We start from the raw sequence: 16,320 nt of genomic DNA, 5'->3' as shown, positions 1-16,320 counted from the left end.
TTGCATATCGCCATTGTCTAACCCAGGGTGGTGTGGAGTGCAAAAAAACGATGGATTTGGGCCCAGATCTTTGGACTGGGGTGAGTGTGTGACATTGATCCACATTCGGTCCATCACCTGTTGTGTTTGCATATTCCGCCCTAAGTGCGCTGGGGATGCCCAGACGTGGGTCCCAGGCACTCCACACCACTGGAGTCAAGCTAGCCGGGCTGATGAGAGGTGTTACCTCGAAACCGGTCCGGTCCTCGGATGCTTGATTCCGTTCTGGGAAGGACATGGCTTTTGTAGTTCGGACTGGACTGTTCCCATGGGGTACAGGGTCAGAGCTGATTTGCATATCGCCATTGTCTAACCCAGGGTGGTGTGGAGTGCAAAAAAACGATGGATTTGGGCCCAGATCTTTGGACTGGGGTGAGTGTGTGACATTGATCCACATTCGGTCCATCGCCCGTTGTGTTTGCATATTCCGCCCTAAGTGCGCTGGGGATGCCCAGACGTGGGTCCCAGGCACTCCACACCACTGGAGTCAAGCTAGCCGGGCTGATGAGAGGTGTTACCTCGAAACCGGTCCGGTCCTCGGATGCTTGATTCCGTTCGGGGAAGGACATGGCTTTTGTAGTTCGGACTGGACTGTTCCCATGGGGCACAGGGTCAGAGCTGATTTGCATATCGCCATTGTCTAACCCAGGGTGGTGTGGAGTGCAAAAAAACGATGGATTTGGGCCCAGATCTTTGGACTGGGGTGAGTGTGTGACATTGATCCACATTCGGTCCATCACCTGTTGTGTTTGCATATTCCGCCCTAAGTGCGCTGGGGATGCCCAGACGTGGGTCCCAGGCACTCCACACCACTGGAGTCAAGCTAGCCGGGCTGATGAGAGGTGTTACCTCGAAACCGGTCCGGTCCTCGGATGCTTGATTCCGTTCTGGGAAGGACATGGCTTTTGTAGTTCGGACTGGACTGTTCCCATGGGGCACAGGGTCAGAGCTGATTTGCATATCGCCATTGTCTAACCCAGGGTGGTGTGGAGTGCAAAAAAACGATGGATTTGGGCCCAGATCTTTGGACTGGGGTGAGTGTGTGACATTGATCCACATTCGGTCCATCACCTGTTGTGTTTGCATATTCCGCCCTAAGTGCGCTGGGGATGCCCAGACGTGGGTCCCAGGCACTCCACACCTTCTGGAGTCAAGCTAGCCGGGCTGATGAGAGGTGTTAACTCGAAACCGGTCCGGTCCTCGGATGCTTGATTCCGTTCTGGGAAGGACATGGCTTTTGTAGTTCGGACTGGACTGTTCCCATGGGGCACAGGGTCAGAGCTGATTTGCATATCGCCATTGTCTAACCCAGGGTGGTGTGGAGTGCAAAAAAACGATGTATTTGGGCCCAGATCTTTGGACTGGGGTGAGTGTGTGACATTGATCCACATTCGGTCCATCACCTGTTGTGTTTGCATATTCCGCCCTAAGTGCGCTGGGGATGCCCAGACGTGGGTCCCAGGCACTCCACACCACTGGAGTCAAGCTAGCCGGGCTGATGAGAGGTGTTACCTCGAAACCGGTCCGGTCCTCGGATGCTTGATTCCGTTCTGGGAAGGACATGGCTTTTGTAGTTCGGACTGGACTGTTCCCATGGGGCACAGGGTCAGAGCTGATTTGCATATCGCCATTGTCTAACCCAGGGTGGTGTGGAGTGCAAAAAAACGATGGATTTGGGCCCAGATCTTTGGACTGGGGTGAGTGTGTGACATTGATCCACATTCGGTCCATCACCTGTTGTGTTTGCATATTCCGCCCTAAGTGCGCTGGGGATGCCCAGACGTGGGTCCCAGGCACTCCACACCACTGGAGTCAAGCTAGCCGGGCTGATGAGGTGTTACCTCGAAACCGGTCCGGTCCTCGGATGCTTGATTCCGTTCTGGGAAGGACATGGCTTTTGTAGTTCGGACTGGACTGTTCCCATGGGGCACAGGGTCAGAGCTGATTTGCATATCGCCATTGTCTAACCCAGGGTGGTGTGGAGTGCAAAAAAACGATGGATTTGGGCCCAGATCTTTGGACTGGGGTGAGTGTGTGACATCGATCCACATTCGGTCCATCACCTGTTGTGTTTGCATATTCCGCCCTAAGTGCGCTGGGGATGCCCTGACGTGGGTCCCAGGCACTCCACACCACTGGAGTCAAGCTAGCCGGGCTGATGAGAGGTGTTACCTCGAAACCGGTCCGGTCCTCGGATGCTTGATTCCGTTCTGGGAAGGACATGGCTTTTGTAGTTCGGACTGGACTGTTCCCATGGGGCACAGGGTCAGAGCTGATTTGCATATCGCCATTGTCTAACCCAGGGTGGTGTGGAGTGCAAAAAAACGATGGATTTGGGCCCAGATCTTTGGACTGGGGTGAGTGTGTGACATTGATCCACATTCGGACCATCACCTGTTGTGTTTGCATATTCCGCCCTAAGTGCGCTGGGGATGCCCAGACGTGGGTCCCAGGCACTCCACACCACTGGAGTAAAGCTAGCCGGGCTGATGAGAGGTGTTACCTCGAAACCGGTCCGGTCCTCGGATGCTTGATTCCGTTCTGGGAAGGACATGGCTTTTGTAGTTCGGACTGGACTGTTCCCATGTGGCACAGGGTCAGAGCTGATTTGCATATCGCCATTGTCTAACCCAGGGTGGTGTGGAGTGCAAAAAAACGATGGATTTGGGCCCAGATCTTTGGACTGGGGTGAGTGTGTGACATTGATCCACATTCGGTCCATCACCTGTTGTGTTTGCATATTCCGCCCTAAGTGCGCTGGGGATGCCCTGACGTGGGTCCCAGGCACTCCACACCACTGGAGTCAAGCTAGCCGGGCTGATGAGAGGTGTTACCTCGAAACCGGTCCGGTCCTCGGATGCTTGATTCCGTTCTGGGAAGGACATGGCTTTTGTAGTTCGGACTGGACTGTTCCCATGGGGCACAGGGTCAGAGCTGATTTGCATATCGCCATTGTCTAACCCAGGGTGGTGTGGAGTGCAAAAAAACGATGGATTTGGGCCCAGATCTTTGGACTGGGGTGAGTGTGTGACATTGATCCACATTCGGTCCATCACCTGTTGTGTTTGCATATTCCGCCCTAAGTGCGCTGGGGATGCCCAGACGTGGGTCCCAGGCACTCCACACCACTGGAGTAAAGCTAGCCGGGCTGATGAGAGGTGTTACCTCGAAACCGGTCCGGTCCTCGGATGCTTGATTCCGTTCTGGGAAGGACATGGCTTTTGTAGTTCGGACTGGACTGTTCCCATGTGGCACAGGGTCAGAGCTGATTTGCATATCGCCATTGTCTAACCCAGGGTGGTGTGGAGTGCAAAAAAACGATGGATTTGGGCCCAGATCTTTGGACTGGGGTGAGTGTGTGACATTGATCCACATTCGGTCCATCACCTGTTGTGTTTGCATATTCCGCCCTAAGTGCGCTGGGGATGCCCAGACGTGGGTCCCAGGCACTCCACACCACTGGAGTCAAGCTAGCCGGGCTGATGAGAGGTGTTACCTCGAAACCGGTCCGGTCCTCGGATGCTTGATTCCGTTCTGGGAAGGACATGGCTTTTGTAGTTCGGACTGGACTGTTCCCATGGGGCACAGGGTCAGAGCTGATTTGCATATCGCCATTGTCTAACCCAGGGTGGTGTGGAGTGCAAAAAAACGATGGATTTGGGCCCAGATCTTTGGACTGGGGTGAGTGTGTGACATTGATCCACATTCGGTCCATCACCTGTTGTGTTTGCATATTCCGCCCTAAGTGCGCTGAGGATGCCCAGACGTGGGTCCCAGGCACTCCACACCACTGGAGTCAAGCTAGCCGGGCTGATGAGAGGTGTTACCTCGAGTCCGGTCCTCGGATGCTTGATTCCGTTCTGGGAAGGACATGGCTTTTGTAGTTCGGACTGGACTGTTCCCATGGGGCACAGGGTCAGAGCTGATTTGCATATCGCCATTGTCTAACCCAGGGTGGTGTGGAGTGCAAAAAAACGATAGATTTGGGCCCAGATCTTTGGACTGGGGTGAGTGTGTGACATTGATCCACATTCGGTCCATCACCTGTTGTGTTTGCATATTCCGCCCTAAGTGTGCTGGGGATGCCCAGACGTGGGTCCCAGGCACTCCACACCACTGGAGTCAAGCTAGCCGGGCTGATGAGAGGTGTTACCTCGAAACCGGTCCGGTCCTCGGATGCTTGATTCCGTTCTGGGAAGGACATGGCTTTTGTAGTTAGGACTGGACTGTTCCCATGGGGCACAGGGTCAGAGCTGATTTGCATATCGCCATTGTCTAACCCAGGGTGGTGTGGAGTGCAAAAAAACGATGGATTTGGGCCCAGATCTTTGGACTGGGGTGAGTGTGTGACATTGATCCACATTCGGTCCATCACCTGTTGTGTTTGCATATTCCGCCCTAAGTGCGCTGGGGATGCCCAGACGTGGGTCCCAGGCACTCCACACCACTGGAGTCAAGCTAGCCGGGCTGATGAGAGGTGTTACCTCGAAACCGGTCCGGTCCTCGGATGCTTGATTCCGTTCTGGGAAGGACATGGCTTTTGTAGTTCGGACTGGACTGTTCCCATGGGGCACAGGGTCAGAGCTGATTTGCATATCGCCATTGTCTAACCCAGGGTGGTGTGGAGTGCAAAAAAACGATGGATTTGGGCCCAGATCTTTGGACTGGGGTGAGTGTGTGACATTGATCCACATTCGGTCCATCACCTGTTGTGTTTGCATATTCCGCCCTAAGTGCGCTGGGGATGCCCAGACGTGGGTCCCAGGCACTCCACACCACTGGAGTCAAGCTAGCCGGGCTGATGAGAGGTGTTACCTCGAAACCGGTCCGGTCCTCGGATGCTTGATTCCGTTCTGGGAAGGACATGGCTTTTGTAGTTCGGACTGGACTGTTCCCATGGGGCACAGGGTCAGAGCTGATTTGCATATCGCCATTGTCTAACCCAGGGTGGTGTGGAGTGCAAAAAAACGATGGATTTAGGCCCAGATCTTTGGACTGGGGTGAGTGTGTGACATTGATCCACATTCGGTCCATCACCTGTTGTGTTTGCATATTCCGCCCTAAGTGCGCTGGGGATGCCCAGACGTGGGTCCCAGGCACTCCACACCACTGGAGTCAAGCTAGCCGGGCTGATGAGAGGTGTTACCTCGAAACCGGTCCGGTCCTCGGGTGCTTGATTCCGTTCTGGGAAGGACATGGCTTTTGTAGTTCGGACTGGACTGTTCCCATGGGGCACAGGGTCAGAGCTGATTTGCATATCGCCATTGTCTAACCCAGGGTGGTGTGGAGTGCAAAAAAACAATGGATTTGGGCCCAGATCTTTGGACTGGGGTGAGTGTGTGACATTGATCCACATTCGGTCCATCACCTGTTGTGTTTGCATACAAATTAGACATAGGCTTATAAATCAGGCAAAACATTGTCAGTCCTGATGATGATCCTTCATTTTTAATGGGATCGAAACGCCGTCGACAGTTGATGTAGTTATGCACTAGCTCTCCATTGTGTGACCCAATTGTGCTATACTGCATGAGTACAGCTAGATTGATTCTGTTGACTTACTAGCGTCTCACTTGTTTTCTAACTTTGCCTGAGATACATTTTATTCCTGTAAACATTGTTTGTCATGTTTTATGGTTTTGTGTACTGAATGCAGGATTGTGTCCCACTGTAAAATTGTGTGTTCTGAAATTCTTTTTTATTTTGTATATTGAACATTAAAAAGGGTCCTGCTGGACACCTTGTCATTATATCGCAGATTCTGGCCTATAATAATTTCTAGTCCCTACATTAACTTGTCAAGGACCTCTGTTGCCTCATAAACTTATACCCCTGGTTCTTGGTTACTCAGTGGGTTCCCTTGTTCGCTTAAAACAGGAACTTCCAAGACGGCACTCGCTCCACAACGCTTTTCATTGCAAGTGGAATATCAGTCTTCTATACGCCTTTCTGCCTACACCACTTCTGTCCAGAGTGCTGAAGAAAATCTAGCCCGACCGGGCCCAAGTAATTCTTGTGGCTCCGGACTGGGCACGAAGAGTCTGGTATCCCCAGCTCTTGAACATGGCCATCGGTCCTCCGATCAGATTGCCTCTCCGGGAGGATCTCCTGTCGCAGCAGCAGGGGACGGTCTTCCATCCGAACTTGTCAAGCATCCACCTCCTTGCGTGGAGATTGAGCGGTGACAGTTGACAGCTTTCAACCTTCCTCCCAAAGTATGTAATGTCATCTTGGAAGCCAGGTGTCCCTCCACTAAAACAGTGTACGCCTGTAGGTGGAACAAATTTGTTGTATGTTGTGCAGCAAAGGCTGTGCATCCCCTTTCTACTCCTCTTTCTGAGGTTCTCCTATTCATACTTTCTTTAGCCCAGCAGGGCTCTGCTCTGGGCATCCTTAAAAGTTATCTTTCGGCAATTTCGGCCTTTCTTCGATTTCCTGATCAGCCTTCTCTTTTCAAGTCCCCTATTGTAAATTGTTTCCTTAAGGGCATTACTCACCTCTTTCCTCCTATTCCTTTCGTAATGCCTCAGTGGGACTTGAATCTGGTCTTGACTTACCTTATGTTCTCTGCCTTTGAGCCACTACATAATTCTCCTCTCAGACTCTTGACTTTCAAGACTGCTTTTCTGGTTGCCATCACCTCTGCACGCCTAGGTGAGTGAGCTGCAGGCTCTATCTTCGAAACCTCCTTTCCTTGCTGTCCATCCTGACCAGTTTGTCCTTCAAACTAGGCCTTCATTTCTACCCAAAGTGGTTACCTTTTTCCACATAAAACAGACCATCACTTTGCCCACCATCTTCCTGCATCCTTCCAAAGATGAGGAAAGACTCCTTCGTCTTGATCCAAAACGTGCATTATCATTTTATCTGGATCGCACAAACCAATTCCGGGTGGCCGATCAGCTCTTTGTTGGTTATGTGAGCTCCAAAAAAGATAAGGCTGTGCAAAAACGATGAGCTCCAAAAAAGGTAAGGCTGTGCAAAAACGAACCATCTCTCGATGGGTCGTTCTTTGCATTAAAATTCGTTATTCCTTGGTGAAAAAGGAACCCCCAGTAGGGTTGCATGCCCATTCCATCCATCCTGTCCTATAGAACGTGTAATCCTCCCGAATCCTGATAAATCCAAGGTTTACACTTGTGTATCCATCCATACGCTCAGCGTAACAGCGAAACAGGAGGAAGAAGCACCAGTCGGCTCCACGCTGAAATGAAATGAAAATGAAATGAAATGAAAAAAAGAACTTGATTAAGCGCACTGCGGCCAAGCGGCTTCCTGGCGCTGAGGGTTAAACTAGACTCACAGAGGGGACTCTGGAAAGCTAGCAGGGGAAGGCCTGGGAGAACAGAAAAGTTTTAAGGGTTTTGCGGAAGTGAGTGTAAATAGGGATGGAGCGGATGGACAAAGGAAGGCTATTCCAGAACCGGGGGGCCAGAACCGAGAATCGGGTGCCTCCCGTTCTGGATTTACGAAAGCGGGGAACATGGAGAAGGGAGAGAGAGGAGGAGCGGAGAGTGCGACTGGGGACGTGAGGGGAAATGAGAGATCCGATGAAGAGGGGAGCTGAGTGGGTGTGAGCGCGATAGGTCACACAAGCCAATTTAAAGAAGGATCTGAAGTGGACAGGAAGCCAATGAAGGGACTTTAGTGCGGGAGTGATGTGGGAGGATTTGGGAAGACGAAGAATGAGGCGAGTAGCCTGGTTTTGAATGGCCTGAAGACGGCGGGTTTCGTAGGCGGGTATGCCCACGTACAGGCCATTCCCATAATCGAGGCGGGAGGTGATGAGGGCCATGACTATGGTTTTGAGGGCATCCGTAGAGAAATAGCGAGAGATTTTCCGAATGAGGCGGAGAGACAGAAAACAGGAGGATACTACTGAGCTGACTTGGGCATGCATAGTAAGGTCATGGCTGACCTTAATGCCCAAGATCCGAACGGAAGAGACCGGTGAAGGGGGGGAGCCAAAAGAGGGGGTCAATGAACCGGGGACCAGGGGTTAGAGGGACCACCCGTGAGGACAAGCTCCGTCTTGTCCGGATTGAGCTTCAAGTGATTGATGCTCATCCATTCAGATATAAAGACTAAAGTGGAACAAAACTTAGGAAGAGAGACAGAAGGGGAAGACAGATCGAAGACGAGCTGGAGATCGTCCGCGTAGTTATACACAGAGACCCCCAGCTCGAGAAGAGAGGCGATGAGGGGGTAAATATAAAGGTTAAAGAGAAGAGGGGAAAGGGAGGAGCCTTGGGGAACCCCACAGGTGACCGAACGGTGAGGAGCGGAGAAGCCCGAGAGGTGAACCGCTTGGGACCTGCCCTGAAGAAAGGACGCAAGCCAAGAGAAGGCAGCGCCCCGGATGCCCGCTGCGTTGACACGGTCGAGAAGAATGGAATGATCGACCGTGTCAAACGCAGCGGACAAATCGAGGAGGACCAGTGCCTGAGGGAGATTGATGTCAGCTTTCCCTTTAAGTTCGTCCAGGAACGCCATGACCACTGACTCCGTGGAATGGCCTGGGCGAAAGCCCGCCTGATGGGAGGCCAAGAGGTGGTTCTCCTCAATGTAGTTGGACAGGCAAGATGTAACATGGCTTTCAAGAATCTTACCCAGATAAGGGAGAAGGGTGATGGGCCTAAAATTAGAAGGGAGGGAGGGGTCCAGACCAGATTTTTTCAGAATGGGGAGAACGATAGCAGATTTAAAAGACGAAGGAACAGAGCCTAGAGCTAAGGAGCCATTAAGAAGGGCAAGAGGGGGGGCAGAACAACTAGTGAAAAGAGTTTTAAGGATCCGTGCAGGAGCACAGTCCGCCAGAGATCCGGACTTGACTTTTTTGAGCAGGTTGAGAAACCGGTCCGTGGAGATGGGAGGAAACTGATCCAAAGAGGAGGAGGGGAGGGGGAGGGAGCATGAGAGGCCAGGTTGGAGTACCGTGGGGATATTGGCCTTGATGTTAGTGATTTTATAAATGAAGTAGTCATTGAGTGAATAACAGAGGGTCTGAGAGGGAACAGTGCTGGTACTCGTGCGGTCGGAGGTGGCCAGGTTGTGAACCAGGGAGAAAATTTCTCTGGATTTGTTGGCAGATAGGGCAACTCTCTCGGTGAAGTATTTGGTTTTGGCCGCAAGGATTGCTCTTTTATAGTCGTTTAGGAGAAGTTTGTATTTGGCACGAAGATTAGGACAGTAGTTCCGTCTCCAATGACGCTCCGACCTCCTAAGATCAAGTTTGAGATCTTTGAGCTCGTTGGTGAACGATTTATGCGCATCATAGGGTCGAACAGATTTGACCTTCTTAAGCGGGGCGACCTGATCGCAGGAAGAGGAGAGCCAGATGCTAATAGCATCTGTCTGCGAATCCAAAGAGAGGTCAGTAAGATCTGGAACTGAAGAAGCCAGGGAAAGCGAGAGAGAGTTAAGGTCAGTTTGATTCCAACTGCGAGCCAGTATATTTTTGGGTGGAGGTAGCTTGTCGGCGGAAGCCGAGTGAATGCGAAATGAAATCATGGCGTGGTCGGACCAGATGCAAGGGAGTATAGAAGGAGGTGAGAGGTCGCAGCATAGTGACCAGAGTTAGACCAGGATATGGCCCTGGGCATGGGTGGGAGCCAAGATGTGGGATGTAAGGTTCAGACTTTGGAGGGTGGCAGAAAAGTCTCTGGAAGCCAAGTCTTCCCTAGGGTCACCTGGCCAGAAGTTAAAATCGCCAAGCAGGATAACCGAAGAGTTGTTTACCACCAGTGTGGCCACAAGATCCTGTAGAGCCGCTGAGCGTACGGATGGATATACGAGTGTAAACCTTGGATTTATCAAGATTCGGGAGGATTACACGTTCTATAGGAAAGGATGGATCTGAATACCAATAGTGAGTGATTGGTGACTTTGGAAGAGTACAAGCTTTTATCTGTTGGGGTCACAACTATCATATTGATGAGTGAGAATAGAAACTTCAACCCCTCACATCAAGCGTCATTTTTCGCGAATTTCTTTTTGGGGGACTGTATACATCTATCCAAGAAGAGTACATTGACAAGAAAATATTGATACACCTACAAACGCTTTGAATAACGAGCAAATAGCCTTGAAAAAGCCCTGCGGGCGAAACGCGCGTCGGCTGCTGTCCTTCATCTTACGAACTGTGGATATTAAAATCAGATCTCAACCTAAGAAGATTTGTTTGGATTCTCCTTTAAGACTTTTCGGATTTAGAATATACAGGACGCTGAGACTTTATTGACTGTTCTAGAAAAATATCTACATTACTTGATTTAGAAATATTAATACGGTGTGCTCAGGTGTTGTACATATATATGTTTGACCGGGGTTCATTTGAATCCTAGGACTGATTGACACTTTGGTGGGTAGGTGTCATACACCTTAGGAGCACCCGAGCCATAGTTGCTTTTTCATATTTACTTTTGTTTATATCTACAATTGGCTCAACTCTGTGATGTGCGGTTTGAAGTAAGCAAACCCATTTGCTCTATGTGTCACATATACTAATCATGTTCATCTCATTAATCTGTGTTTCAAGCCGCACACTGTGCTGACATTCTCTTGCTGGCTGTTTCTCTTGTTGCTTACAGTAATCCATTACCATTACCGCTAGGTTTATATACCCTTTAACAAGTAGATGAATTCAACTTTGTCTGCACCAGTCATAAATTCACTCATTTTTAGCTAAGGTGTCTTTACTGTGGCAATGCACTCCAAATAGAGCTTTTTTTCAGGGAATAATATGGAAGCTAATACTAGTGGAGAGAAAGAGCAGCTTGAATGCTAAGCTGTACTAGCAGCCTGGAACGTGTAACTCTCTTGCTGTGTGATGTAACTCGTTCTGATCAAGTTCAACACAGGCTGTTTTTTTCACTTTATAATCACTTGCTTTAAGAAGGTTGTAAAATATGTTTATTTTTTTAAATTCATGATAAAGTTCTTGATGTGTTTGTTAATCCAGAGACTAACTTCTTCTTTCCTTGTTTCCTGAGACTTTAATATGAATTTATTATGTATGATCTTCCTCCTTAAGCGATCCCTTGTGAACCAGCTCAGCAGTTCGGAAGATGATTTCAACAGCAAGGAAGCTCTTTTACTGATCAACATATTGTCTACGCTCTCACGGCTGCTAGAACCTTCATCGGCACAGGTAGAGAGTGTAACTTTGCTTTTAGCGTGGTGATAGTTTTTGCCAAAAATGACTCGAAGGAAGCATTGATGATGCAGTCTTCTGAAAAGAGTTGAAATTTGCGTAAAGCTGTGGGTAAAAGTGGAGTGAATAAAAGTAAATTACCCATTCAGATGCTTACCATTATTATACAGTGATAGCTTATATTCTGCATTTGATAGTCTTGTTTATCAAAACGTTTGACCTTGATATTCTGATATATAATATTCAGTGGTGTAGTTTTCAGAAAAACACACTTGCCAGTGCCTAGTTTGGTTAATTGATAGAAAATGTTGCTTTACAGGCAAGATTTATGCCAGCTGATTCTTAAAAAAGAAACTGAAATGTTATGTAAATAAAATGTGCTCTGTGATCCTGCACATGTACGGAAATATGTAGTTGTTTATGAATTCCGAGTACAAGTAAGTTACCTTACAATATTTTCTGTTCTTAAGGAAGCATTTAACAAAAAAATATGCAATATCAGAAACATCAATATCTATTCCTCAGTTCCTCAGAATAGGGGACTTTACAATAACATCTCTCTTGTAAAGTGAGTTGGGGATTACTGTTTTTACAGCAGTACTTGGACGGGTAATGTTAGGTTTAGGTGGGTTTTCACCATACAAAAAAAGTCCTTATAAGATACATTATATTTATTTCAGAAATTATGCACAATTTATCACATTTTAAAATCTCGATCAGCACAACTTACTGGGATTTTTTTCAAATACTCTTGGGTTTAGTAAAAGATGCTGAAAATCTAGACAACTTCATATATCTTGCTTAATCTCATAAAATATATCACTCATCTGTTTAAATTATGTATGAATATCTCATTTGAAGGCGTGTCTTTTTTTGGAGGAAAACTTTCATTTGTAATATAAGTATGCATTTATTTCTGCAAAACAATGCACCGTTCCTTCCTAAGCATATTTTTTAATGCCCTCCTTCGGAACGAATTCTCCAGTTTAAAGAAAATATGCTGTAATGGCGATACTAGCAATAGAAATTTGCATCACACACACACTGTGTGTGGCGTTGTTACTTGGTATAAATTAGCACATACATTATCAACATTTGTAGAAGAAATTGAGTTAGCCTACTGGGATTCATCCTCTGTCCTTCAGGTTACATGCTTCAAAGTCAAATTCAGGAGCTTCAGTGGGCGTTCGTTATGATAGGAGTGAGAGATTAGTTGAGGAAGAGGACTCAATGGAGAGGGGGAGGGTACATTCCAATGAACAACATAAAAGAGTATAGGTGGACCTGCTGCTGCGGGTAAGTCCTTGTGCCTTTGTGTTGTTATACAGTGGACGTCTCAGTCATGGGTTAAAAGCGAGGTGGAGGATAGTTTGGGGAGGGTAAGTGGAAAAGGAATAGCTATAAAGAAAATAGCCAGACTCCTGGAAGGCACACAGTGCTGAGAGGTAGGTAGGTTGGACAGTTTAAGAAATGTATTGATTACATCCAGCTGGTTGAAAGAAAGATTAAATAATAATGATATGGCTTCAGAGCTGTCCTGGCACCTTTTTGTCTACGTTTCAGTTTCTAGTATACTAATAATTTTCAAGGTAGAAATAGTGTCAGCAGAGAAGATGTCCAATACAATGGAGTCAAGGCAAACATTAGAAACTATAGCAAGTATTATTCAACACTAGCCATCAGTGAACTGAATTGTCAAATAGGTGAGGGGACCACATCACTTCTAAGCAAGTCCAGAGTGTGGGTATCATTGTTTTCCAAGAACTTCATGCCAACCTACCTTTCATATTACATCATATTATCCTGCAACAGTTTTACTTTTTTAACATTGCTGTGTAAAGGAGAACTAGGATGTAATTTAAAATATGCCGGATGTGATCACCAGCCGTATACGGTACATGTCCCATGTCTACTACACTTGATTTTCCACATCTCATTTAGAGGTGAGTGAGCTGCCTTGTTTCAAACAAGGTATCAGCTAGTTACACTCCCAGAAAACGAAAAAGTGGAGAAGTGTGGCTCAATGGTTAGAGCGGCAGACCCTGATGCAGAGGTCTAGCCCGGGACCAGGGTTCAATTCCCCGCCTCAGTGGGTCTTGGGCTCAAAAATTCCACGGACCTGATAATTCTCGCCTCGGTGCCTATTCCAATCATGGAGTCCCACTCTGCAACTCTGGGCAATAGCTTGCTTAATCTCCACAACGGCCCCCACAACGCTAAGGATGCCTGGACACCTCACAGGGAAAGCCAGGATGGGTTCCACAGCGGTATTTGTACAAGCGCCTTGAGACCCTTGTGGGTGAGTAGTGCGCTATACAAGTATCAATTTACATTTACATCTTCCACCACAAGGAAGCTGGAATATGAATGTCCTAAGGCCCTCTGTATTTAGGGCATTTAACCATGCAAAAAGAACAATTGATGAACCGAATTCACCATAGCACAGAGATCTGGGCCTACATCTATCATTTTTTGCTCCCCATGCCATTCCAGTTGAAACCCAGCCATATGCAAATCAGTCTTCAACCTGATCCCCATTGGAACAGTCCAGCCCAAACTACCAGGCTAGGTACTCCCTGGACTGGAAACAAGCATCCTATAACCAGTTTCGGGGTATCATCCCTCATCAACTAGGCTAGCTTGATTCCAGTGGCATGGAAAGCATACGTCTGGACATACCCGTCCCACTCGAGGTGATAAATGCAAAAAGAACAATTGTTGGACAAAATAATAAGCAATGTCAAACATTCACCCCAGTACAGAGATCTTGGCCCGAATACATTTTTTTTTGCTCCCGATGCCATTCCAGTTTAAACTCAGCCATATGAAAATCAGTCATGACCCTGCCCCCTTCTCCTGAGAGGTTAGTGGTTTAGACATCTACCAGTCGGACAAGCCCAAATGCTTTCCTGACTATTCCCATGCTCTCCTGACTAGTCCCATGCTCTTTGAAATTTGGTGGCTCAAGTCTTGGAAGACCTCTGACTTGTCCTAGCCCAAGCTGTACAGGACGGTTGTGACCCGGTCAAGTTCACAATTCATTGTGGCCTAGATACCGCTGATTCAATCGCGTGAGCTATTGGTACCTTTTGAGCCATTTGTCTCCAGGCCTGGCTTGTGAGCGTGTTCTTCTTAACATCTGCCTCCGGAAGTACAAATTCAGAATGCTCAAGCTAACCCAGGTCTTGTCTGCCCGTGACCCTGGATGGTGGATCTGCTGGGACATATCCATCTCCTGCAGACCATTCGCCTACAGTTTACCGTGGGACAGGAGCTTTTTCAGTTTGTGGTGCTCCCATTTGGTCTCACCTGTGACCCTCATGTGTTCACATAAGTGATCACCGTGGTAGCAGCACTCCTTTGGAGGTCAGGGGTTCCAGTCTTCACCTACCTTGATGACTGGTTGTTGAGGGAGGTTCTCCCTAGATAACGACGAACCTCCTTTTATCATTAGGATACACTATCTGTGTGCCTGACTCCTTCTCAGATGATCTTCATCTGAGTAATTCTGGACACAGTTAATGCCTTTCCCCCCAGTAAGAAGAGTCCAGGAAATGTAGGCTATGATTCTGATCTTTCCACCTCTGTCCTGGAGTTCAGGGAGGTTGACCCTGAGGCTGTTCTGATTATTGGTCTCCTGTATCCTGCTGGTCAATCATTCCAGGTGGCATATGTGGGCTCTGTAGTGGGATCTGTATCAGTAGGCCCAATGTCAAGGGGATCTCTCCGACCAAGTCCAGATTTTGGAGGAGACAGCAAAATACCTTTAGTGGTGGCCACTGGAATGTGATTGGGTCAGTAGTGACCCCTCTCCCTTCCCAACTCCAAACTAATGGTGTTGACAATTGCATTACTCCTGGGTTGGCGGCGACCACCTGGGATAAGTAGATATCAGAGGCATCTGGTCTTAAGCGAAGTCCTGGTTCCATATGTACCTCTGGAGAGGGGGGGGGGGCATCTGCTTGACATGGTAAGCCTTCGTTCTCTCCATCAAGGAGAGCCTGGTATAGGTGCTTGTACACAACATCATCACCATGTGGTACTGCAACAAACAGGGCGGGTGGGTTTACAGTCCCTGCGCTATCTGGAAATGGCTGGACAATCAAGGAATTTTCCTGGTGGCGAACCATCTGACAGAACCTATAACTACTAGGATAGTTAAATTCAGCCATCGCGCCTAGTGGACCATGACAGTCCCACCCAGAGTTGCCACAAGATCTCTTCGATGAATGTGGGAGACCCTTGGATCTATCTATTCGCCGCAGCCAAGAATGCGCACCATCATCAGTTCTGCATGTTGTAATTTAAAAGTAGTCTATCGCTAGTAGATGTGTTCTGCCTAAGATGGGACTCTTGTATGCCTTCCTGCCAATAGCTCTCCTGCCCAGAGTTCTGAAGAAGATTAGGAGCAACCAGGCCCAAGTCATCATGATGGCTCTGGATCGGGCATGGAGAGTATAGTATCCAGAGCTCCTGGGCACAATCATCTTTCCTCAGATTGCACCTCCGGAAGGAACTACTGTTGTAGCAATGGGGAAGGATTTGGCACCCATCCGTCTTTGATCTGTTGGCGTTTATACGGTTGCCCGACCAGCCCTCATTATTGAAGTCAACTATTACGGTGAATTATTTTTTTAAAGGCCTACAACATCTGTTTGACCCCTCTCTTATGCCACAGTGGGACCTTGACTTGGTCCTTTAGATATTTGATATGCACTCTCTGTGAGCCAATTCACAGCTGCCACTGCGGCATCTCACTCTCAAGACAGTATTCCTCATTACCATAACATGGGTGCAGTGGGCAAGTGAGCTTCAAGGCCTCTGTGTCAACCCAATCTGCACCATCTTTGCAGACAAACTTGTTCTGTGGACGTGAGCATCCTTCCTTTCAAAAGTTGTGATGCTGTTCCAACCAACCAGTCTTCCAGTGTTCTATGTCATCCGCACCCCTCTAAAGAGTAGAGACTCAATTGCCTGGACCACAACAGAGCAGTAAGATTTTATATTGGTCATACATGAGAACACTGGATGGACGATCAGCTCTTTGTGGGGTTCACTGGAGCGACAAAAGGCACACCCATACAGCAAAGGACCATTTACTGCTGGATCGTGCTCTGCATTAAGACAGT

At 48.2% G+C, this 16,320-nt stretch overlaps 1 protein-coding gene across 1 annotated transcript in view; it reads left to right on the top strand.

Moving 5' to 3' along the window:
* Positions 1-16,320, top strand: part of FANCI (FA complementation group I) — a 636,131-nt gene that overhangs the window by 391,218 nt on the left and 228,593 nt on the right. The window contains exon 27 of the mRNA XM_086958134.1: positions 11,072-11,188. Coding sequence (XP_086814260.1) covers positions 11,072-11,188 — 117 coding nt within the window. The remainder of the gene's footprint in view (positions 1-11,071; positions 11,189-16,320) is intronic.

Source organism: Lissotriton vulgaris, chromosome 2_1, assembly GCF_964263255.1.
Source record: "Lissotriton vulgaris chromosome 2_1, aLisVul1.2, whole genome shotgun sequence".
In the NCBI taxonomy this organism is placed as follows: Eukaryota; Metazoa; Chordata; class Amphibia; order Caudata; family Salamandridae; genus Lissotriton; species Lissotriton vulgaris.
Note: the sequence above shows the minus strand (reverse complement) of the source record. Positions and strands in the feature narration are given on the sequence as shown.